The sequence below is a fragment of the Marmota monax genome, unplaced genomic scaffold (genome assembly GCF_021218885.2).
Source record: "Marmota monax isolate L192 unplaced genomic scaffold, Marmota_monax_Labrador192_F-V1.1 WCK01_AAM20220418_F8-fsc00006, whole genome shotgun sequence".
In the NCBI taxonomy this organism is placed as follows: Eukaryota; Metazoa; Chordata; class Mammalia; order Rodentia; family Sciuridae; genus Marmota; species Marmota monax.
This window is the reverse complement of record NW_026693712.1, coordinates 25250887-25276169: the sequence shown is the minus strand read 5'-3', so window position 1 is coordinate 25276169 and position 25283 is coordinate 25250887. Positions and strand designations below refer to the sequence as shown.

The 25283-nt window shown below is 32.7% G+C and overlaps 1 protein-coding gene across 2 annotated transcripts in view; it reads right to left on the bottom strand.

Annotated features, from left to right (window-relative positions):
• The window catches only part of Fbxl17 (F-box and leucine rich repeat protein 17), a 532270-nt gene that overhangs the window by 134246 nt on the left and 372741 nt on the right, over nt 1-25283 (bottom strand). For both annotated transcript variants that reach the window (XM_046459970.2, XM_046459969.2), the window contains exon 7: nt 22482-22558. In XM_046459970.2, coding sequence (XP_046315926.1) covers nt 22482-22558 — 77 coding nt within the window. The remainder of the gene's footprint in view (nt 1-22481; nt 22559-25283) is intronic.

Here is a 25283-nt window from a genome sequence, read left to right as displayed (position 1 = left end):
CAGTTTGAAATCTTCACTATCTCTGAAATCTTCCCTGATCATACTATAGTTCTCAATTATCTTTTTCCTTCTCTGAATTCCTATGACAGTAAGACATTAAATCTTAAGTGAGAAATGTTTTATGAGTTTGAACAACATTTTTCTTTTCTGATGGGAAATGTAAAGAAAGTACAAATTATACCTACTGTATTTTCTCAATGCCTCTTCACAATTATCTAATTTACCAATGAAGAAACAGATTCATAGAAACTACATAATTTGCATGTCTTCATGATATAATTTGCATGAAAAGTAGGACTGGGTTATAAACTAGGGTTATTTGACTCCAAAGCTTCAATGCCTTTATCTTCAAGCAGATGATGATTTTGGAAAACAAAGAGAATTTGATTTTATCATGCTACTTCTGGAAAATAGGTTGCATTTCTAACTCCACTACTTATAACACAGTGTCTGAAGTAAATGTAGATATAAAGTATTAGAAGGAAGATAAGGAAAATCCATGTTTATATATCCAGTTAATGTCAAGGCCGAGACCAGAAACTAGCTTCTCGTTCCTCTGCACCATTCCTTCCTGAAAAGTCATAGCATAGAGTGTCCAGTGATAAACAACTATAACTAAACAGGTAGCATATTGTAGTGGAAAAGGTACTAGAATTTAGTGTCAGAGAAAAATGGATTTTAATCTGGTTTCCACCACTTTTTATTCTTAGGCAACAAGCAAATACTCTGGACATATTTCTTTATTAATACAACAATAATATAGAAGCTGAAGGTCTATAATTGTGAAGACTATAGTATCCAATATAATGTTAAATTACTAACAAACTACTCCATCTCAACTTCCTCTCCATCTCAACTTGTATGTAATATTGAAATGCGGGACTTTTATATTCGAGTCACACCTCATCATTTACAGGGGTTCAGCAAAGACATCACAAATCAGATGTATGTCCTCTACACTGGATCTACTCCACATGCGGGACTGTGACCTCTCTAGGCATTGAAATGAAGAAACAGTGCTCCTGGCTATTCATTACCTACAAGTATTAAGTAAATGACATCTCAAAAACAATTTTGAGAATTCATTATCATATCAAATAATACAGGCTTCCCTACAAGAGGGCAAGGAGTTATGAAGGAGATTATTTCCTTTTTGTTTCTGTCTGATTTGTTCCTGTCTTCTAAGATGTCAGATGAACAGTCTGGTTTATTTACAAATGATAGCACAGCTGAGAACAAAAGGATGAGATTATAAAAAGAAGGAAAAAAGTCTTAGAAGAGTGAGGTAGGAGGTGAACTTGAAATCTCTAATTACACAGATGAGGTAATATTCTGAGTCACCAAGTCAATAAGATAGATAAAACCCATATTCAGTGACTGGGTACATATTTGGCACAAAGAAATAAAAAAGAAGTTCACACTGACATTCATCTTCTCATTTCACTAAATTTAGAATGAATCCTGAAATGGAGTTTTACATGAAAGATGTTTATCTACAGCTGCTCTGCCCAGTACAGTAGCCTCCAGCCACACAGTCATTGAACACCTGAAACACGGACAGTCCAAATTGAGACATGCTATGAATGTAAAATATCACAGTCCAAAGACTCAGTATAATAAAAATAATGTAAAACATTCATTAGTGCTATTTTAATAGGTTCCATGTTGAAATGTTAGAATTTTGATTATAGTGAATTAAATATACTTAAAAATTAATCTCACCAGTTTTTCTTCACTTTTTTTTTTACTGTGATACTACAAGTTTTAAAATTATATATGAAGTTTTCATTTGTAGGTTGCATTATATTTACTATTAGAGTTGGCCTATAATAAGAATCAGAGATAGAAGAAGATTATCACTAAATAGGAAAGAGAGGTGGGAGGGAAAGGGAGGGAGAAGGGGAATTGCACGGAAGATGGAAGGAGACCCTCATAGTTATACAGAATACATGTATGACGATATGAGGAAAAAAAAAAAGAAGTGTGTCACATTAGATTGGGTAGAGAGAAGTGATGGGAGGGGAGGGGAGGGGAAGGGGGGAAAGGAAGGACAGGAGAATAAAATAGACATTATTATTGCTGTATGTATATATGTGACTGCATGACCAATGTGATTCTGCAACCTGTACACTCAGAAAAATGAGAAATTATACCCCATCTGATTCAAATGTATGATATGTCAAGATCATTGTGCTGTCATGTGTAACTAATTAAAATAAATTAAAAAAAAGAATCAGAGACATATCAGGCAAGCAACAATTATTCTCTTCATCTCAAACAAGAATGGTTGAACTTCATTAAGAATTCCATTTATGTGTAATATGAAACATTCTGTTGTCATATATAATAAATTAAAATTTAAAAACATTTTAAAAACTAGAGATATGAAAAATTGTGCTCTATATGTGTAATTTAAATTATAATGCATTCTATTGTCATATATAACAAATTAAAATTTAAAAAAAATTTAAAAAAACCCCAAAGAATTCCATTTACGAATTGTTTATTAAGTCAGATATTCAAGTGACATTAAACTCTTAAGTATTTAGCATACTACAGTGCTATCTGAAATGTTTGCCCTTTGAAATTATGAACTACAGGGAAAAGGTTTAAAGAACTTATTTCTAAATATATCTATGTGTATAAATAAAACATATTTTATACAAATTCTAATATATCAATATAAATTCTAGTATACATATGACCCTAACAAGGTGTCACTAGAATATCAGAGTGCAATATATACGTAAAGTTTTCAAGATCAAAAAGTCAAAAGCAAACAGCTGAGTGACCTGAAGTCTGCCACTTCTTTCCTAATCTACTCAAACATTTTCCTTATTATTAGTTTCTTCACTAATCTCTTCTCAGTGAATTCTATCCTGTTAAGAATTTTACCTTTGAAAGGTAAATTGGACTTCACACTTTCCTGTTAAAATGCTTCAATAATCCCTAGTATAAACAGCATAAAATCTCTTTATCATTAAAGCTTGCCAACATCTTACTCCAAATTACCTTTCTACTTTCACCTCTGATAATTCTTTACCATCTACTCCACATACTGCAGGCAAATGCCTTGCTCTTCCCAAATAGGGCAAGCAAGCTCTGCTGCCCCTCTCTTTTTCCATGGTGATCTTTCCTTGCTTTCAATGACACTCCCAGGTGACTTGGGATGCCCTTTTCTATTCTTTCCAGCTATCTGTTAGATATTATCATATGTTCCACTCATCATATATTGTATAGGTCTACCGCCCACCCAAGATTAGTTTTAGACATAGTGAGTACAGGATGAAGATAAGAACAGCAATATTTTTTTGAGTCCTTATTATCTAGCATAGGGATAGACATGTACTAGGTCTTCAACAAATATTGGTTGACTGAAAGAATTATGGTTTTAGCCCCTCCATATTGCAGGTAAGACTTATGTCTTCTACTATGAGAAGCAGAATTCTGGTATTTCTCCTTTTCCTTCTACTGTGTCCTATATCCCTAGTGTTCCATCATAGCTTGAAATGCTTTTCTTTTCTCCTTCCTCTTTCCCCTTCTTTTTCTTCTTCTGAAAGTTGTGTACTTTGTCTTTATCTTTGTCAGAATAATATATGTTTACTATTTTTTAAAGTCAAATAATGCAACCAACAGTCTCATGCTGTATATATCCTTACTCCCAAACCCTACTCCCAAATTTGTACTTGAGTGGGATATATGATAATATCTAAGGCAACCTCTTTTAACTCTTAGATTTTTCTTTAAATTCTTTCTTTCATTCTTATATGTCAAAATAACACACACACACACACACACACACACACACCTCAGTAGAAGGACATCAGCAAAAGGAGGCAGATCTACCTCTATTTTCATGATCCTTAAAATATCTTGTAGAGAACATCACAGATAAAAACTACTAAATAAGCACATGTTGGTTGACTGAAGGAATGGATAAGTGGCTATGCATGCTCTCTGGTGCTTGAGCATGGACTGTTAGTCTGAAATGGAGATGCATTCACACACCACAGTCAAGGCAAATAAGTAAGTTGGCATACCAAAAAAACAAGTTGGCATACCACTTAAGAATAAGCAGAAAGGAGACAATGAAAGGCTGGACAAGATAGGCAGGAACCAGGAAATCTTCACAAACCTAGAAGTCAGGATAGCCTGGGAATAGTGTTATGTGAATGAATTTACATTCTAACTGAACAATCTTGGGAAAGTATTGTTAATTTTCTGTGTCAATGCTATCTTATCTGTAATATGGAGATAATGTTATTCCCCATCCAGATTTGCTGTGTCGGGTATGGCTTATAAATGAAAGATGCTTTATTATTACTATGTAAACATACTTGAATAATAACAGTATCACCCTGGGAACCCTAAGGATGGGCTGACTTCTGATCTAACACTTTACACTGAGGTTTCACCAGTTTAGTGGGGAAACTGAAAGAAGTAGTTATATTTGGTAGTGGGAAGTGCTCAGGGAGGAGGTAGGACAGGTTTGTTGTAGCAGCACTACTAAAGACAGAATCTCATTTGCATCTATATATTGAGAAACTTTTTGTTTATTTCACAGATTCTACCAAGGAAAATCAAGTCTCTTTAGATGGTTACTCAAAAGCAATAAAAATATTTTAGAAATGACAATGGCTATCTGATTACTGGTAAAATTTAATACATATAACTTGATGAAAAAATAAATTTCATAACATTGTATACAAATGTAATCCATACACTGAATAAAAACTATCTTCAACTTTCTATTAAGATAGATATACCAGAATCTTAAGACAATAAAATCTCACTAGAGTATCATTTACCAGAACCTTAAATTTCTTTCAGCATCTCCATGATTAAAGGCATTAATGTTAAGTGATTTGTTAAAAGCACTTAATGCTCCCATTTGAAAATTTTCCATGAATTTTAAAAGATGTTAAACAAAATGGATTTGTTGAAAAAAAAAACAGCACAATAAATTATTCTATAGAATAGGACACAAATCTGGGAACCACAAGTGTTCATAGGGATGAATAATCACTTCAACACATGTGCTCATTTTCACTTACTGTGGACACATGACATTATAAAATAGATGTGTATATATTCATTAAACTGATCTATTAATATAAAACCTCAAAGCAACTAACATTGCTGATCTTAAATCCCTAAAAATACTTAAGGGTAGAAGGAAGAAAATATCTCTTCACATGTGGTAGGAAAATTTGTTAGTTTAGTAATATTTTAAAATATATAACAACTGTAACAACTGATTAGTTATGATCCAATTTAGGGAAAATAAAACCCCTAATAGAGAAGCAAGGATGGTATGTATGGATGTTTTTAATGAGCATGGCAAGCCAAAGCCAAATCTTCAAGATAGAACTAATTTTCAATTAGATGACTTCATTATTACAAAATTTGTAAAGTCAATTCTCATTACAATAGCAAAAGTAGAATTTAAGTATTCAGAATTTTAATATTTGAATAAATTAAAAATGTGTTTCTTTTAACCCAATTCCTTGTCTGGAAGTCCAAAAATTAGTTTCTTAAGATTAGTCTTCCTTTGTCCCCAAATTAAAAAAAACTGCCTTGGCTAATACTTTAAAGATTATATTTTTTCTTTCCTTCTGTGCTATTTATAGCACCTTGGGGGATTCTAATAACTTAAAAGCAGATACACAAATATGATCATTACCTTACATATAAATATTTTCAAATGATACAAATCTCAACTTAAAAATTTCTCTTATAAGTAAAAAGCAAAACAACAATAATAAAACTCTTTGAAAAATTGTTATATATACTAATCAAAAATTTCTTCTATAACAGTAAGAAATGGTGGATTAAATATGGTAAGAATTCATTAAAATACGTAGCTGGGAACGTATATGTTCCATATACAGACTTTCATAAGAATGTTGATAGCAGCATTGTTCATAATAATTAAAAAGTAGAAATAATTCAAATATCCATCAACCATAGAGTAAGTAAACAAAGTATGCTATATCTATAACATTAAACAGTATTTAGCAATGAAAGGCAATGAAATACAGATACATGCCACATATAGATGAATCTCAAAAACACCGGGCTAAGAGAAAGAAGGGAGGTGCAGGAGAACACATATTGTATGATTCCATTTATATAAAATTTTCAGGAAATACAAGTATAGATAGATAAAAAATGGATTATTAATTGCTTGGGTTTGGATGTGGGGACAGGGATTAACTGTGAACAGATAAGAAGATCTTATTGGGGTGATAAAAATGTTTTAATATTGGTTAGTGGTAATAATCATATAACTCTGTAAGTTTACTAAAAAATTATTGAATCATACACTTAAAATGCATAAATTTTATGATATATAAAAAGGCTGTTTACAAAAAGAAAGCAAAAAAAAAATCAAGAACCCTCAAATTAAATATGAATGGCACAGCTACCTTGAGGAAAGTTTCTATCATTGTGGTCTGGGTTTATTGGCCATGTCAGATAAAGGGGAAAGGATTTCTGAGAATTAAAGCCATAAGCCAATCCTCACATCAATTTGGACAAAGAATTATCCTTCTTCTCTGATTCTAGAATTCCCCACCCAAGAAATACAATGAAAGTATGTCCAAATTGATAGTGCTTGATTGTTTCTAGTGAAGCAAACATAGATCTTCAGGGGATACATCCATTAACTCACATCTAATTGGGTTGCCACAAGTAAAACCCAAATAAAAGCTCACAATTAAAAACAAAAAACATGAGCCACTTATGAGTGACAGCAAGCAAAAAGTCCCAAAGGACTCTGGATTTTAGATTATCAGATATAACAAAAGTATTTTCAAGTGTGAAATAAGAAGGGATTTTAAAATATAAGCAAATAACAACATACTATTAAAAAAAGTCAAAGCAGATTTATTAAAAAAATAAACAATTTCTAGAAATTACAAATATGATTGCTGAAATTAAAAAAAAATAAAAAATGGCTTATAATGCAAACTGGACAAAGCTGAAGAAAAAAATTAAGTTAGAAAATAGAGCTGAAGACAGTATCCATTATAGCATATGATGCATATGTAAAAGAAACTGATAGACAACAAACATAGCATGAGAAGGTCTAATAATGGCAAAATACCCGTAGATACTAGATAAAAGGCAATGTTTGAGAATATTATGATTGAAACTCTCCCCAAACAAATTAAAGAACTGAGTCCTCAGGTTCAGGAAGCCCTATAAATTCTAAGCATCATAAAAAGAAACATAAAAAATCATAAAAAATCTTATTTTACTAAAAGTAAAATGAAGACATTACAGTCAAAGAAAAAAGATCATTACTAGCAGCTTTCAACATAGCACAAGTCAGAAGAGAGTGAAATAATATCTTCAAAATACTGAAAAATTACTTTTAACTTCTAATATTGTGTACCCTGCAAAATATTATTCAAGAACATGTGTAAGCCTGGGTGTGATGGCACATTCCTGTAATCCTAGCACCTCAGGAGGATGAGGCAGGAGGACTGCAAGTTTGAGGCCAAGCTCAGCAACTTAGTGAGGACCTGTCTCAAAATAAAAAATAAAAAGGGGTTAGGGAAGTGGTTCAGGAGTTAAATACCCTGGGCTCAATCTCCAGTATTCCCCAAAAAAGAACATAGGTAAGCTAAATCATTATCACATTTTGGGGGGATGCTAGGAATTTAACACAAGGACTTGTGCTCCTAACCCTTAATCAGGTATTTTTTAAAAATCCGTGTATAAAATTCTCACACATTTTCCCTAATGGACATAATTTTCCTTATTTTATAATAAATTGAAAAATAAATATCATCCTACTTAATCTAACCTAGGATTAATCTAAATATAATTTAGGTAAGAATCTGAATATTATTTCTAAAAAAATTATGTAAAATGTTAAAAATTTTTTAAAATTTTCACAAAGAAACAAAATTAAGTTCTGTTATGATATAATATGATTTATCAGAACAATAAACGTACTCTTCCCCCTTTGCAATTCTACTGAGTAAAAATGAGTCTGGTTGGTCTCAAAGATGCCAGGAGCAGGCAAGGGAAGAGAGAGAGAAGACATCAGTTGGACTATGAGAGGAAAAGTTCCCTGGCCTGGAAAAGAGTTTGCACCTCAATTCCCTCTTGTATAAAGTTGGAGGTTCAGAGGAATCAACATTTTCTAATGGCTTTTATAGTACTAAAGCTGGAAAATCTTTTAGTTTGATCCTATAGGATGGCACCACAACTTTGAACTCCATAATCTTAGAACCAATAACCAACCTAGTGGGAAATACTTCTTGATAGAACTTGTAGCACATTGTGTAAGACATTTTTAGAGTATTTTCCCATTAATATTTGTATTAGTTAGGAAGTTTCCAGTCCTGATTTCTTATCTCCAGTCCTGAAAGATTAGATAATACTTATTTTGAAAAATGCCTGCAAAATTTATAGCCTTTCCCCACAAGAACTCTATGGTGGTTTGGAGTTACAAGGTGCCAGTGTTTCTAACAGTGGCAAAACCAATTGCTACAGTGGCAAATTTTCAGTGACAACCCCCAGCCCCCCACACATACCCTTCCTTTTTATTTTACTTGTGTCATTTGGGAACCAGGCTTATTAATAGGCATAAATAACATCATTAGTGATTTTTCTCCTGGTATTAAATGAGTCTTTTTCCCTCACACAAAAATAAAGTGTCAATCTAAAGATGTCAGCTCCTGTAGCCATATCTGGACTGTGTAAGGTATCAGTCCTTGTGTGACCAGGATCAGCTGGACCACCTTTGACCAGAGGCTGGAGTGGAGGGTTCAGGGCCAGCAATGCCATCTTATCACATGGATGATATAATATCTCCTCTACCTCAATTTTAGAAGTACAATATCTATTTCTTTAAAACAAAAAGAGGAAGAAAGGAAGGAAAGAAGGAAGGCACAAATAAAAAACTGGGTAAAAGAGACGAGGTATGGTATGGATGGTCATTAAATATATGCACTTAAATAAATATAGACTCATTTTAACATTTAAAATCAAATCTGAAGCTGACTTAAAAATTCCTAGAGTGGGTAAAGAGTTAACAAAACTTTTTCCTTTTCTGAATTAGAATGTTGTTGACCATGTTATTAGGCAGTGTTTGCAAAAATGACAGCTTCTTTTCCAAGAACACTCTGTGCTGGGATGGTTAAGGGATACTAGGTATCAGTCTGCCATTCTAAGGTAGGAAGAAGACAAGTAGGGAATACAGTTAAATGGCTGCATGTATACCAATGGATCTGGCTATATTCAAAATATATTTTGAGGGAAGAGTCAACCTGACTTGTTAATGTATGTGATGAAAGGTATAAGGGAAAGTGAGGTACCATGGATACCCAAGTTTTGGCCAAATAACAAAATGAACAGTAATGGTCCTTACTGAATCAGTGAATACCAGTAATGGTTGTAAAGAAGTGAAATAAAAAATGGTGGTGAGAATAAACAGTTTTCTACTCTGCATCTAGGTTAATCCACTGAAAAGGAAGTGCTCTATAATCCAGTGCAGGGAAATGATGCTTTGAAAATAGTGGTAATATGGATATAGTTTTATAATCAGTATTACATACTTAATTTCTTTTATGGGAAGCAAGAATGAATAAAGAAGAAAAAGTAGGAAAGGCAAACCACAGATTTAAGTGTGCAGCACATCATGTGTTAAATTGAAACAACCCCAAAGTTCAACTTTCCTCACTGTTCAAGGAGAAAATCCTTTACTATGTACTTCAGGATAAAGGATTTGCAACTATATGGTGCTTGAGAAATATGCTATTGCTGTAATTTAACTCACTGTATGTGGGCTTCAAGATGCACAGTGGCATTCCAAACCAACTTTTAAAGAAAATTGCATGGAATTTTCAAGACATCAGGAGCGTTCTTAAAAGTTATGCAGAGAAAACGGATTTTTGATAGTTATGAATTACATTTAGTGCTGCCAGATTGCAGGGAACGCTCTTTTTGCCTCAGTATGGTTAGAATTACTGTTGACAAAGTTTTAATTTAAATTTTCAAGGATTTAAATGGAAGAATATAGGTCACTGAATTTTCATTCACTGTGTAAGCCTTACTATGGGCAGAAAGCAAGCTTTGTTAGTGAGGGTCCAATTTGGGCCCCAGAGTTCATCTTTTCTGTAGTAGTTGGGAATTGAGTATGTGTTAGTAAGAATAATTTGGCTCTCAGTCAGTCAATCAGTGGACAGAACACACACAGTTAGAAACCTGCCTGGCACAGAAGAGAAACTCGGTTAAAAAAATACTACTTGCACTTGTAAGATATACCTGAATCCACACAAATCATATGTTTCAAACACAAGTTAGAAGAGAGTGTATCTTTCCTAGCAGGTTGTAGATTTAGATAGATTTGTGATAGTCTAAAAATATATTATATAGCAACAAAGTTTAATTCTATAATTTTTGGCTGATTTCCTGAAGTTGAAAAAAATACCAGTTAATATTTGTAGAGCCCACTGCATGTTAAACATGTTTTAAAGAGCCTTGCCATTTACCAGAAAATCTGAAGAAATTATAGTGGTTTCTAATTTAAATGCTGTCTCATAAAACAAATAATTTAAAAATACATGGTATTCATGCTAGTAAGAATAAAGCTCAATTTATTGAATAAAATTTTTAAATTATATTTTCCAAAAATAGAGACTGTTGAATAGATTTCAAATCAATGGTCTATTTAGCTAAAAAGATGAAGCAGATGCTTCTTGAGAAAACCAGCATAATTGTGGAAAGGCTATACCTTTCCATATAATTTATGTGCGAAGAGAATCTTGTTTGTGTATCGTTTGGTGCCCTATTCATCCTGAAGGGCCCCTAGCTCTAGAATCTGCATGCTACTTCGCATAATGATGAATGTGATGGGTAATATTAATGTACAGCACATATTTGTGGTATATTCCCTGAATCTGCTTGAATCTCTAAATATTGTGAAAGTAAAAGAATGTGACAGAAGTTTGGGGGAAATATGCATATGGGAAATAGGAGGCTAGCTTTATAATAATAGATTTCACAAGTATATAAAAAACTAATATTATTCGTACTGGGAAGTAGCATGCACTAGAACCTGGGGCAACAAAGAAGCCACAAACTATGTGCTAATTTGCTTGATAGACTGACTTCTCTTCCTGCCACTTAGGAAAATTTTATCAGAATCCAAGAGAGTGAAAAAGAGATACCACTCAATCTGTTCTAGATTATAATTTTTTTGAAAGTAAATTACTTGCAAACCTTGATTGCAAGGTGTGCTGTAAAGGAAAAGTTGAAAACGCATGCTTTAGTGGACTTCATCCAATTTCTTATGTAAACCATGAGAGACAGCATGATTCTCAAAAAAAAAGCCAAGTACATTTGCTTCAACATGAAATAGGACTGATTGAATTTGAAATTCTTCATCTATTTTATAGAGCTGAAATTTTAAGTTCCTAATTACTGTTCAAGTCTAGCAGATTAAATTTTATTTATTATTGATATACCTATGTATATTTATCATATACGTATGCTATTATGCATGAGTTAGTATAATATATGCATATACATATATTATAACATGAGTTACTATGGCATATATATGTATATAGTAACCCATATATAACATATATATGTATGTATATAGTATATGTACACATACATACATATGATATATATGTTACTATATTGTCTTATAGACATTCATTCAGGATATAATATATCTATATATACATATATTATAATATGTGCTGCACATTAATATTACCCATCACATTCATCATTCTGTGGAATAGCACACTGATTCTAGAGCTAGGGGCCCTTCAGGATACATAGGGCACCAAATGGCACTATAATACATGTATATATAGATATTAGTTTGAAAGCCCCTGAATGAGTGTCTATAAGACTATATAGTAACATACATATGCCACATATATGTATGTGTACATATACATACTAATATCTATATATACATATATTATAGTAACATATTATGTTATAATAACATGCATATATTAAATATATATATATATATGTCTGTGTGCATCTCTCTCTCTGTCACACACTCACACACACACACACACACACACACTTTTCTTTGTGGTATTGGGTATCAAATCCACGGCCTTGCACATAGTAGGCAAGTGCTCTATCATACACCCAGCCCTAATTATTCTTATTCACTTTAAAGGTAACTGATTATTATACAATAGAAATAAGTTAAAATTTCAAATAGACCCTTCAAGCATGTTCAAAGAGTATCACTGGAGCTGAGGATGGCTTGGCTATATATAACCTGTTCCCTTCATGAGTTTGGGTCCTCAGAACACAAGAGCAGCATCTATGGGCTTTAAACTTCCAAATCCAACTTTCCAAGGCTGCCAGAGAAATTTCCTACTACAATATTATTGTGGTCTTAAATCAAATAGGAGAACAAAAGAATCCTTGATGAGGAGAAATAAACAATTTGCAAGCAAAAGTGCTTTCTTGGAGAAGGTCCTGGAGCCATATATGAGCAAACAGTAAAAAGAAAGGCGGGTGGGGAGAAGGGTGGGATTTAACCTAAGAAAGAAATAGGGACAATTAAAAATATATAAGAATCAATCACCAAACGATACTTAGCTAATTTTCTACACATTTTTATTGGTTGTTCAAAACATTACAAAACTCATGATATATCATCTTTCATACATTTGACTCAAGTGGGTTATGAACTCCCATTTTTACCCCAAATACAAATTGCAGAATCACATCGGTTCACATTTTTTTTCTTATGCTTCTAAGAATTATTTGTAATATGAAACTATGTTGACTAGCAACTCTTACATCAGTATGAATGTAGATCGTTTTTAAAAATGGACATATAGATGTTAGAAGAGTACCATAACTTTCTAAAGACAGAATGAATTTTGTTTATTCTTTCTTTTTACTTTTTTTTTTTTTCTCTACTCACACTCAGTCATATCTATTGACAGCAAAGTTACTTTCAGGCATCTGACACAGACAGCACAGAGAGGCAAAGAGGCTGGATCAACCACATCATGCAACACAATTGTTTGACAAGTTGAAAAGTTCAAACTATTTATTTAATTTTATGCAGATAGATCCAAGGAGGAAAAACACATTTGACAGATAAATTCTAGGTGATTCAGCCTAAACCCCAAGGGAATGTTTTAGTGATAAGGGTTAAAATTAACAGTTTAATATTTAAGTTAAAAGTAAGTTTGATTTACTTAGTTCAGAAATTATATCAGCAAAACCAATTTTTGTCTCAAGAGAAAGTTCCATTTAATATCTATCCTATTCTGAAATTATCAAGGGAACCTGTTTGGTTTTCTTACTCCCCAAAATGTGAGATAGAAGGAATATTAACTCCTGATTTTAAAGATCAACATATTTGTCAAGCTTGAGAAGGTTGTTACCTCTACCTCAAGAATAGTATCTATTCTATACCAAGGAAATCCATCAGTTTTCTACTCAGACAATTCATTTAGTGATAGATCTAGTACTTATCTATCCATTGAGGGAAAGTAGAACTACAACAGTGTTTACAAACTGCTGGTTGTCTTAGTAAGTGATGCATAAATTAGAGACAGTCTAATAAGCACCTTAAGAGCAAAATGTATTTTTCACTACAGAACAAAAAAGTTTGAAAGCTCCTGAATGAGTGCTTATAAGACCATATAGTTTGAATGCTACCTTATTTCCAAATGGCCACATCTTAGAGGTCCAATTTCAATACTTAATTAAATGCAGAAACTGTGAGACAAGCAAAATCAGAAGGTAATATCCCCCTACAAGTAGATGAAGTAACTAAGATATGAAACTACTAGGTTTCCAACATCACCCTTAGCTTCTCCAAAAGCAGATAATGTGGCTGTGAATTAAAAGAGTACTGGATATAAGATACTACATATTTTAGTATACTGGGAATTATTGAATGAAGATGCTTTAAGACTCTTGGGGGTATGACTTTGCTGAGTTACAATGGGAAGGATAGACCAGTGATTAGGAATATAATAGATTTTAAGCTGGAGTTTTCAGGAGAAAATACAATGACATAAGATTCAGAGTGCAGCATAACTTAGAAAAATTCATTCAAAGTAACCAGAGTTTTTGGAAAAATGGATGTTCCCATGATTCTATCATTAAGTTTAAAATAGCTGGGTATTTATCTTGACATACTGGATCCATGTCTAAGGGACACAGGAACCAACACAAAGCTTGTACTATCAAAGACAGAACAATTTGAGTATCAGGAAGAACAAATAATTGCTATGTTTAAAATAATAGTTAAACAACAACATCAATTTATCATCAGTCATCTGTGGAAGAAAATATGAACCAATTGAATATTTTGAAAACTGTTTTTTAAAAAAGGGGAAACAAATTATTCTTGCCTTTCCTACATATGTTAAACTGAAGTAAACCAAAAAGTTGACAAAGGAAAGTTGCTCTTTATATATGGAAGTTCAGCTAACCAATGAAAAGAGCAAGATCTTCTGGAGAGGCTTACCCTATTTTATATTAGCAGATATAAGGATGTAAGTCTAATCAGTGATGGGCATAAGAGTAAAATAAATTATTTTAATATTTAATTTATATTATGTAGTGTTACTTTCCATATGATAATGTAATTCATAAGCTATGTGAAGTTGAGCTTTTCAAGGCCTCAATTTCCGTATCTGTAAGCCTGACTATCAACAGTATCTATTAAAGTGGAATTAGATAAATAACACCCACAGAAAATATTCAATAAATTTTAGTTATTCTATCATTACTACTATTGTGAAAGTTTACATTTGACTTGTTTCCAACTGAACTGGATATTTGATTAATAGTTATAACCTAAAGTAACTGTTTCTTTTTATACTTGTTAAGTGAAGTTGTTGCCATGGGAATGGTGAATAAGAAAAAATTGCAACAAAAATTGGAACTTACCCTGAATTTTGAACTAGAATATTTTCATAAGGTTTCTTCAAAATTTGCCCGTGTGTGCACGTAATCACTTTGGATGATTTCTGTTCCTTCTTTAGATTAAGCAGCGCATACAAACTCATCCATTCAGACACCTGTTCTTGCTTTGAGCCTTTCCTCAGACTGTACTACCTCAAATGCCCTTCCTTTTCATCTCCGTCCTCCAACGTCTCCTCTTCCACAAATGCTTCCCCACTTATTGCGGTTGATGATGATTCTGTATTCTCCTGAGGCCCTACATCTTATGGGACTTCTTTTTCTTAACTGACACTATCACATTGCTTAAAATGTTAGATTTTCACTGGTATGTCTTATTTCTCAGTGCACGAGTATGTACTTCTCATCCATCTCCCCCCTCTGTATTTTCCACAGTGCTTAGTCAGCAATGTTCACACACAAAATAAACATTTGCCAAATGAAACAAAATATTAAAATCAGACCAGTATAAACCCAAGATTTAAAGACCATACAGGTCAATTCCCTACTACAATGCCTCCATGCTTCTACATCGTCCCACAGAATATCTCTGCTTGAATAGTTTTTCTAATGAATAACTCACTACCATACAAGACATCAATTTTCAAGAACTTTTTAATATTAGGAAGTCATTTCTTCTGCAGGATACTGGAAATCTAGCATTTTTACAATTATCTACTCAACACTGATAATGATCAATCATGATTCTATTCATTCCATTGCTTGGTACAAGGAAAAAATGCTTTGTCTGCATACCTCAGGTACTAAGCAATGAAAATAAAAAATGGGAATTGTGAAAAATGATTATTCATGTGATTTTGAATAAATTTTCTGTATTATAAAAGGAGACCCTTTAATAAGACCAATATTAAAAATAGCTAATTAAGATTAAACACTATTCTTCAGAAATGCTAAAAAATCAACGAGGAAAGGAAAGTTGGAAAGTTAATATTTCAGTTAGTGGCTAAGTTAAATATGGAAATTTAATATTCAGTTACAAAAAGTTAATTTGGAACACAGGCATATATGCACCGAGGTATAAGAAAATTAAGAGGTTGTAAGCACAAACAGGACAATTTATAAAAATATTTTTACTTTCAGATGGACATAATATCTTGAGATATCTTGACAAGTGAACCCAGTGTGCTAGCCAAGCACTTTACCACTGAATTACAACCCCAGCCCCACAATTAGTTTTGTAAATATTGGTTAGAATGTTTCTTAATTAAATCCTACACATAGAATTAATCTTTGAGTTGGTTGTGGTAATATTTTTTTAAGGAATATTTTGGGAAGTCATTCTTAATAGATGAGAGATATGCAGTCTATTATGGCAAGACACAATGGTAATCACTGTCTTTGTTCAGTCTTTCAGTCTTTTGTTTCAATATTTCATAGCTGTAATATTGGATGTCACAGGAAACAGGGAATAAACTCAACAATTTCTTTGCTGTGGGGCAAAAGTATTTAGAAAAGTTTATGTTTCAGTATCAATTTTTTTTGGTGAAAAATTGTATCCATTACAGAGAAGAAAAAAAGACTATAACACTTTCTAAATATGACAGTAGGAATATAAATCCAGCAGTGAGGAACTCCAAGAATAAAATAGTTAGAAGTCCAGAGAAATAACTTGCAAGATGGACATAAAAATGGGAAATTTGCAACAACAGAAGATTTCGCAATTTAGTATTATTCTGTAAGCAATAATAAAAGCTATCTATATTTAAATAATAGAATGAAGAGAAAGGGTGAATAATCAACAGTAAACAGTAAGACACTCTTTTTGACTTGCAAATATATGTTCTAAAGTTCTTCTCTGTCACTTTACTACTGTTAGAGCTATTCTTACTGACAGAAAGAGTCGAATCTTACCCAGTAATCTTGAGGAGCAGTTTGAAATATAATTGAAAGTGAAACAAAACATAGAAGGGAAAAACTAGACATTTTATTTTAAATGGAAAATCAACCGATGAAATACACATTTAATAATATGAAAAATAAGATGATGCAATGAAGAGCAAAATTATTTTTGTTATAAGATTTTTTTTCTTGAATAATTTATCAGTATTGGTTTGGCAAGAAAAAAGAAGCAACCTTGATAATGGTGTAATCTGAAATGCTTGTTTGGAATTCTTTTGTTTCTTAAGTGTGCTTACTTTGATAATATATTCTAGCTCCTAATGTGGGTTAACTAACAAATAGAGAGGTCTGGTATCCCAAGAAGGGGTAGGAAAGGTACAACCTATTAATCTTTCAATAGTGTTAGAAGGTCAACAAGACTGGGGAACAAGGCTGGGATGAGGCATGGGTTATACCAAAGCAAAGATTAATCTCACCCAGCCACTCCTTGCTATTCTTCTTTGTCTAAAAGAAGATTGATTACTTTTTTTTTTTTTTTTAAATAAGCGTACTAGCTAGGCTTGGGTCTGATCCCTCCCACCAGAATGAAAGCACCAGGAACACAGAAACCACACATCTCCTTTATCTAACATAGGTCCTTTCACAGCACACAGCAGGTACTGAATCAGTATTTTTTTTTTTTTTTTTTTTTGGACAGAATGAATATATATCATGTCTGTGATTGGTAGATCAACTTAAATGACATCTTCATTGATAACCACGGACATAATGACCTCCTTGACTTGGGAGATCTTTTGTCCAGAGTGATCCAAAAATCTTGTGGCAAGTCTTGCTGTTATGTTAAAAAATCCCCAGATTGGACAGACACACACTGTGGCCAAGAACAATACTGGGAAGCTAAAATCAGGACCAGAAAGAGCACTCCAAGGCCCCCTGGAGGTAAAAGGAGCACATGGAGTGAGGTAGACTAAGCCTCTGGGTTGTCAGTAATCGTGTAGGCCTCCAAACAACATTAATAGTTCACTGTTTATAATCTTTTTAAATTAAAAGTTAACCATTTGAGAAACAAAACAAAACAAAAAATCTCTAGAGTGTATTTCTAAGGGCCCTCAGGAGTGCTAAAATCAAAAGAAATGTGCTAACAACTCAGAAGTAACCTGGGTCCTTTTTACAACTGCCCTCTGACACCAGGGTCACAGTGGTAAAATTTACTATGGAGACACTATTAGAGGTAAGTGCTTTATACATCCATCCCATTTATTACACCATATGAGGTGGCATGCAACCCAAGAGAAAGACCAATTCTGACCTCCATAAACTTGAGTAATACAGGTTGATTTCTATTCTTGTTTCCTTCTTAAAAGCAAAGATACATTTTTCTAAGGGCAGAGGAGTGCCAAAAGGTAGACTGGAAATTATTAGCTGGCAATTTATTCTAGGAATATAGAAAAGCATTAGAGGAGCCAAGATACAATTGTCCAAAAGTATTACAAAGAAGAGATAGAAAATTAAAAATAAAACATGTTGAGGAGATAATTAATTTTTGTTGCATCTTTCTTCTTTGATAGCTTAGGTCTGGAAGTCAATTAGGCAGCTATAGACTAAATAGGTCAGACTTCTAAAATATAATTTCCACAAACAGAAAAGCAGCATCTGAGGAGGTGAAAGGCTGATCATGAGTGAGTGGGGAGGGGAATATTTTACTATTATAAGAACTGCCAATTAGTAAGTGGCCACTTTGCCCCCAGGCACTAGAGGAGTGAGTGTTTCATATTCCTTTCTACCTTATATGTTATATATCATGTGGGTAAATAGATGACAAAATTAGGAGTTTAAGTAACTTGTTGTAGGGTACAAAATAAAGAAGAGGTAAAACTACAATTGTAAGCTAGTGTCTGACTCCTATTTTTTAGTTCCTTTCCATAATTATGCCTATGATATACATTTGTTCAGTGATAGAAGAGTGACAATATTAGATTTCTCTTCAGGGAGCAATTTTCCAAGACTGTATTTTCCATTTAGCTATGCCTAAATTATTTATTTGTTTATAGTTGCTATCCTTTACCATAAAGATCTATGTTCAATTTGGGAAGTTAGAAACCTATTAGTCTGATAGCTTTCTTCATGACAACTGTATCATATATCAATTAAAATGAACATAACTTCCTAACAACCTGGCCAGGTGCTGCTAAGTACAATAATACTACATTCAACACCTGTGATAATCTTGACAAAAATTACAAATGATATGCCAGGTGAGCTGCTGTCTCTGAATCAATGCATCCTGCACAAAATCCTCAAAATTGTCAATATATGATAATGAAAACATAAACCAACCTGTTCCCACAAGAAGAGGAGGAAAGGAGGCATGAAAATGACCAATATGAATATGAGTACAGCAATAGGAAGCAGAAACACAGAGCAGTTTCTTGAAAGATTAAATTCTCTCAGTATCAGGTGTATATCAAATTTGAAAATTTCAAAGTAGCTTCAATCATCAAGAAGTTCTAGAGACTATGTTTCTACTGTTTCTGCTTACCCAGTTAAGAAGGCAAAGACATCCTTTTTTTTTTTTTCCTGTCTTAGAATTTATAATTAAAATAAGGCAAGGGAGCATAGAAAGCCTCCCTAACAGAGCAGTTACCTCCCAAAACATGCTATTTCTCTGGATATAAAGAAGTATATTTTTTTGTCTTTTTGACAAAAATACTCATAAGTTATAGGCATTGTACTAGGGAAAAAGATGAGCTGAGGTTCCAGTAATCTGTCTGTATTTTATAACCAAATAGCAATTATAGTAAATCTTATATAAACTATTAATCTTTCTTTCTTCTCTTCCTCAATTTTGCCCTGACATTTTTGAGAATAGAATCAACACAGACAAAGACTTTCATCATAAATGCTTTAAATACGTCAAACTCATGGAAAGAAGGAAAGGAGAGGAGGTGGGGAAGAAAACTTGAAGCTGGAGGGATTGAGATTCAAGCAAAATCACTACTGATTTCTTATCACAATGGGAGGGCTTCTCCAAAATGTTCTCTTCTGATTCCTCCCCAATATACTCAGTTGCTCTCAATTTTGACATTGTCATCACAAACAAAATCACTTCCTGAGCCACATCACATAGAAATTCTGCTTAAATTAGTCTTAGGTAAGGTTTGCATGCTCATATGCTTTAGAAACTCCCCAGGTGTTCTAATGTTCAGATAAGACTGAGAACCACTGACCTAAATAATTCAGAGATACAAATAAGGGTTAACCATATTAGCAAGTTTTTAACATTTTATTTTATATACATATTGTTTTTAGTTGTAGATGGACACAATTCCTTTATTTATCTTATGTGGTGCTGAGGATCTTTATGTGTGCTAGACAAGTACTCTAACCACTGAGCTACAATCCCAGCCTCTAAGGTTTTAACATATTTTAAACACGCCAGCAGAAAAAAAAATATCTTAACTATCTCAAAAACCAGAACATGAGAATATCACAAAACAGTAGCAACAGTAATAACAACTAAAACAAAAATTTCTTCCAGGACCTAGGAAAGGAAAGGAGTAGAAATATACTGAGTAAATCTTGCCTCTATCCTTCTTCCTGTAGGAAGGCAACATTTACTAGCAGTATTCTCTATGTTGCTCACTGGAGTAGGCTGGGTACACATGGAAGCGTTAATTCTCTCTTTTACAAGTGAAGAAACTAAACCTCAGATATGTGAGGAACTTCCCTAAGGCCAAAGAATAGAAAAAGAACAAACACAAAACTTAATCCTAGATCTGCCTTAAGTCCAAAGCTCTGGAACTTTCTTCCTTTTCTTTCTTTCTTTTTTTTCTTTTCTCTTTTTTTTTTTTTTTTTTTTTTTGGAACTTGCCAATTAACATGTAAGTCCTGGGCACTAGCTTTGTTAGGAGACAAAATATTTCTATGCCTCCAAAACGAAGTGTAATTTTAGTGACATTTCCACTGCAGAAATTCAGGAGTTCATTTTAAGGGATAGCTTAAATCCTACCTTTCAGCAATTAGCAATCTGACAACTGACAACAGTGAACAAGTAAGAACAAGTAAAGGGAAGAAATACACAGTAGGACTGAAGAAACAGTTAGGAGACTGATGAGACTGGTCATAAAGGTCCTTGAATGCCAAGAGTTTGGAATGAATCAATGTACAGTCATCAACAAATCTACGTGTGCATAATTATTTTCAATATGCTCCATATTACACAGGGAGTATGCTCCAGGAACTAGACAATAAGAGATACAGGAGGTTTTATAGAGTTACTACATCTAAAAGGCAATTTAAATATGTCAAACCAGTAAACTATGAGGAAAAAGAACACGTCAAAACATCTTTGCAACAGGGCTGGGGTTGTGACTCAGTGGAACAGTGCTTGCCTAGAACATGTGAGGCCCTGGGTTTGATCCTCAGCACCACATAAAAATAAATAAAGTAAAGGAATTCTGACCTACTATAACTAAAAATTAAATTAAAAAAAAAAAAACCACATCTTTGCAAGGTAGAATTAGGGAAAACTCAACAACACAGAAACATTATAGATAAATCCACAAAAGACACATTTATAATTCTCAAAGATTAAACTCTGAACATAAATTAGAGATATTTTCAATTTGAATCTGTGTGTGTGTGAGCAAGTGTGTGTGTGTATGTAGCTGGAGATCCAATCCAGGGCCTCACACATTCTAGACAAATATCCTACCACTGAGCTATATTTCCATGCCCTGAAATATTCTAGACAAGTACTTTACAACTTTATTGTAACTTTATAATAACTTTAGTATAATTTTAGTAGTTTTTCTAAATGATGAATTTGGTAGCTGGTGAAATACAAATCTCCTGTGATTAAAAGTCATCAGCATATGCCAAAGTTAAGAATAAAAAAAGTAATGGATTGTTAATTTCCCTCAAGGTAGAAACCATTTTCACCATATTATCAAATTTAAATGAACAAATAAAAACCTAAAAGGAAACCATTTCTGTCTGCCAACTATCCAGTTAGAACTCCATATTCAGGTCAAATACACAAATTGCATAACAAAATGTACATAAAGCTAAATAAAAAAGGAAGGGATGTTATTTTTCTTTATTACTATGACAATGTGACAATATTTTTCATATTTTATAGCTTCCTTTTCTCCACTTTAAAAGGATATTGAAAAGTAAGACAATTCAAAATGTTGCATACAAATGTATACCTTTTACTTCCAATATATCTAAACACAGACGTTTCTAATGCTTTGAAGAATTTAAAGCATTAAGAACATTGGCATTCAGAATGTCAGTAGCAGTGCATTTGACATGATATTAAAGTAAACAATAAAAACTCAATATAATAATTTCCTCTCTTAAATTCATAATATTAAACATTTAATTTTCCTAAAATTTATTTTTACTTCCTAGTTCTTTCAATCATACTTTTTAATCCCATGTGTATATGTATAGTGTGTTTTTGTGTGTGGGGTGTGTATTATTGCATTTGACAATGAACTGATATGTGCATTAATTTACCTGGCTATAAGCTCATGATTTTTTGATGTTTTATTTTGTTTTGGGTCTCATTAGCATAAGCAAACAAATAATTTCTACAAGATAATTCTTGATTTCTTTAAAAAAAATTTCAACAGTTTTGTTACTTTTTATTCTTGAAAAGAATTAGGCAGTGGCTCATTACATACCATAATCTGTGATTTTACAGGACACCAAATACAGCTCTTTCAGGTTTTGTCCTTCCTTTGCAATGACCTCCACACACCTGAAACATAAAAAAGTGGTGAGTTATATCAATGCTTTTCAAGTTAAATTAGCAGGGGTTTGACACAAATATAAGAGGAAGAGGTCAGCATTTGATGAATACCACCTCTCTCTTCTTCAACAAACCTCTTTCAAGGTGTTTCAGGAAAGGTATTACATTCCCTGCTTTAAACTTAAATGCTCTAATTCCTAAATGACTTTAATTAAATATATTTTATGACCAGTGCATTTTGTAAAGACAAAGAGATGAAAAAGAGATATTTCTATAAGGTTATATTTGGTTATAAAAGACTAGAAAGCATATGCTATGTAATTAAGATACACCATTTATATAATAAAATAATTATAATGAAACTGCAGAATGTAAGTGGATGGTCATTACAGATGGACAGCAATATTATTCATTGTTCAATTATTAATGTTGAAGTTTGATAACATTAAAAATATACATTTTTGTAAAATTTTATTCAATATAGGCAAACATGTATTAAAAATCTGAAACTTTTTAAAATTAAATATAGGGCTGGGTATGCATAGCAAATAGCCCTAGGTTTGATCTCCAGCACCACCCCCCCCACACACACACACATACGGTAGATTAAAGATGAAATATCTTTGCACATAAAAACTTTAAACTTTTACCTTAAAATCTTTTATTTTCACTATTTTAAATAAACCAGTATGTAGGTTTAGGGCATTTTAATAATAAATAAACATGTAAGATTTAAAATCTTTTCTGGTTTTCATTAAAAGGGTTTTGAATGGTGCACTTTGCTCTAATAGCCCTAGCAGATAATAAGATAATCAGAACTGAATGAATGAAAAAGTGATTAATACTATCCACTTTGAGGTTCAGTTCTTCATACTATTAGAAAAACCTGTACAGTCATACTGACACACAGGTATATGCACTCTCCAATGCAGTTCCTGTTTTAATCTTTATAAATAACTGTTAAGTAAAAGGGTAAAAGCAAAAAGAGTCATTAACCTTTTCTAGGAAGCAAGGATCAAGTGATTTGATACCTCTGTGTATAATCCATCAAAAATTACTCATGTATCCATCTCTGTCTTGCAGATATTTTATTTGTTGTCTGGCTTATTTGTAGGTATCTTCATAAAATGTCAGGAAATTTTGCACAATTTTTCTCCACAGAATTCATTACTGAAGGTTAAATTAGTTACAGAGAAGACGTATTTTTCTTTCAAAATATTTTTATAGAATTTTGTCTTAATGGAATGATAAACATTCTATTTTTGGTTACTTTAAAAAAAGATTTATGATAAAAATGGACAAGCTTTTCCATGACCATAACAGAAAACTTAAAACAGCAATACAAGGCAATTATGATTGATACAGATTATTGTGAGAAGAAATTTTCAAACCTAATTCCATGTCATTTGGCTTTAATGTATCATTTTAATAAATGCATTTAAAAGAAAGACTGGAAACGGAAACAAAGCATTATGGGCCATAAGCACTTTTTAAATGCAACCAAAAACAAAACAAAAACAATTTTACATGCTAAGAATAAAAAGAAAGGCCCTACATGATTGCAAAATCTTAAGTAGTTAAAAATACCTTACCATTTTCTGTAATATCATAGATATATATCTCACTGTCCTCCTTGTAACTTACCAAAAAAAAATAGTAGATCTAATAGTTTGTGAGGACCACCCAAAATGACAAATGATACTTCGTTCTCATGTTTATTCATATAGTTCAAATGTCTGATTTTATGTTTGATTATGGAAAAATTCTAAACAAATGCAACATCTATTTGTATCCTTTCTACTTGATTTGATATTAGATATGCTACAGTACATATGAACATTGGAGATAAACAGAGAAGACGACAAGCAGTAAATACAGTTTTACTGTATAAGAAAAATCAAATGCTGACTGATTCATATGAGAACCAATACTTATATAAAAGAAGATTATCAATCACTGGATGAAGATTGCTCCAAAACTGATAAAAGGCCATAACAATCAGGTTTCCCCTCTATATGAGAGAAAGGTTCAGGAAGTGTACATGATTATGAGTAGATAGCAAACAATTATGTGGCTTACTCAAGATGTAATACCAAGAATTATCACGTGACTAAGGTGTAGTAAGAGGAGAGTGCTTTGCTTTTACAAAGGATCACCTAGAATTTTTGCTTGGTTCTTGAATGTTCAGTTATACAAGGATTTCCAAATATGTTTAATTGCCCTGTAAGCACAGTCTATGTGCTATAAGTTATGCATAACATTGGGCTATTCCTGGAATAAAAATTTACAGAGAAACAAAACTATTTCTTGGAGGATTTGTAGCAGAATTTAATTGTAGATCATTCATGGAAATGATATTTGAGGAGGGAAACTCTAAGTTCTGTGAATCTGGGCTGAAACACAATATAATATTAAAACATAAAATTGAATGGCTGGCATAAATAGCAAATAAATAAAAATAGCTATTGTTTTGAGAGTTGAAAATAGAAGTGGTTTGTGTTTTCCTGTTATTGCAAATTGACAGAAATGGAACACCACTGAATGTTCCTGGCTAGTATCAAAAGGCAGCATGTGGGGATAACAGGTCATGATGAGAGACCATGGGTGGTTACTGTCCTTTTGTCTTGCAACTTTTACAATCCATTCCAGAATATATTTACAGGAAGTACCCTACTATAAAACAATCCTACGAACCACGTTTACTTTTGCTCTAGCCATTAACATCAAAGCAATC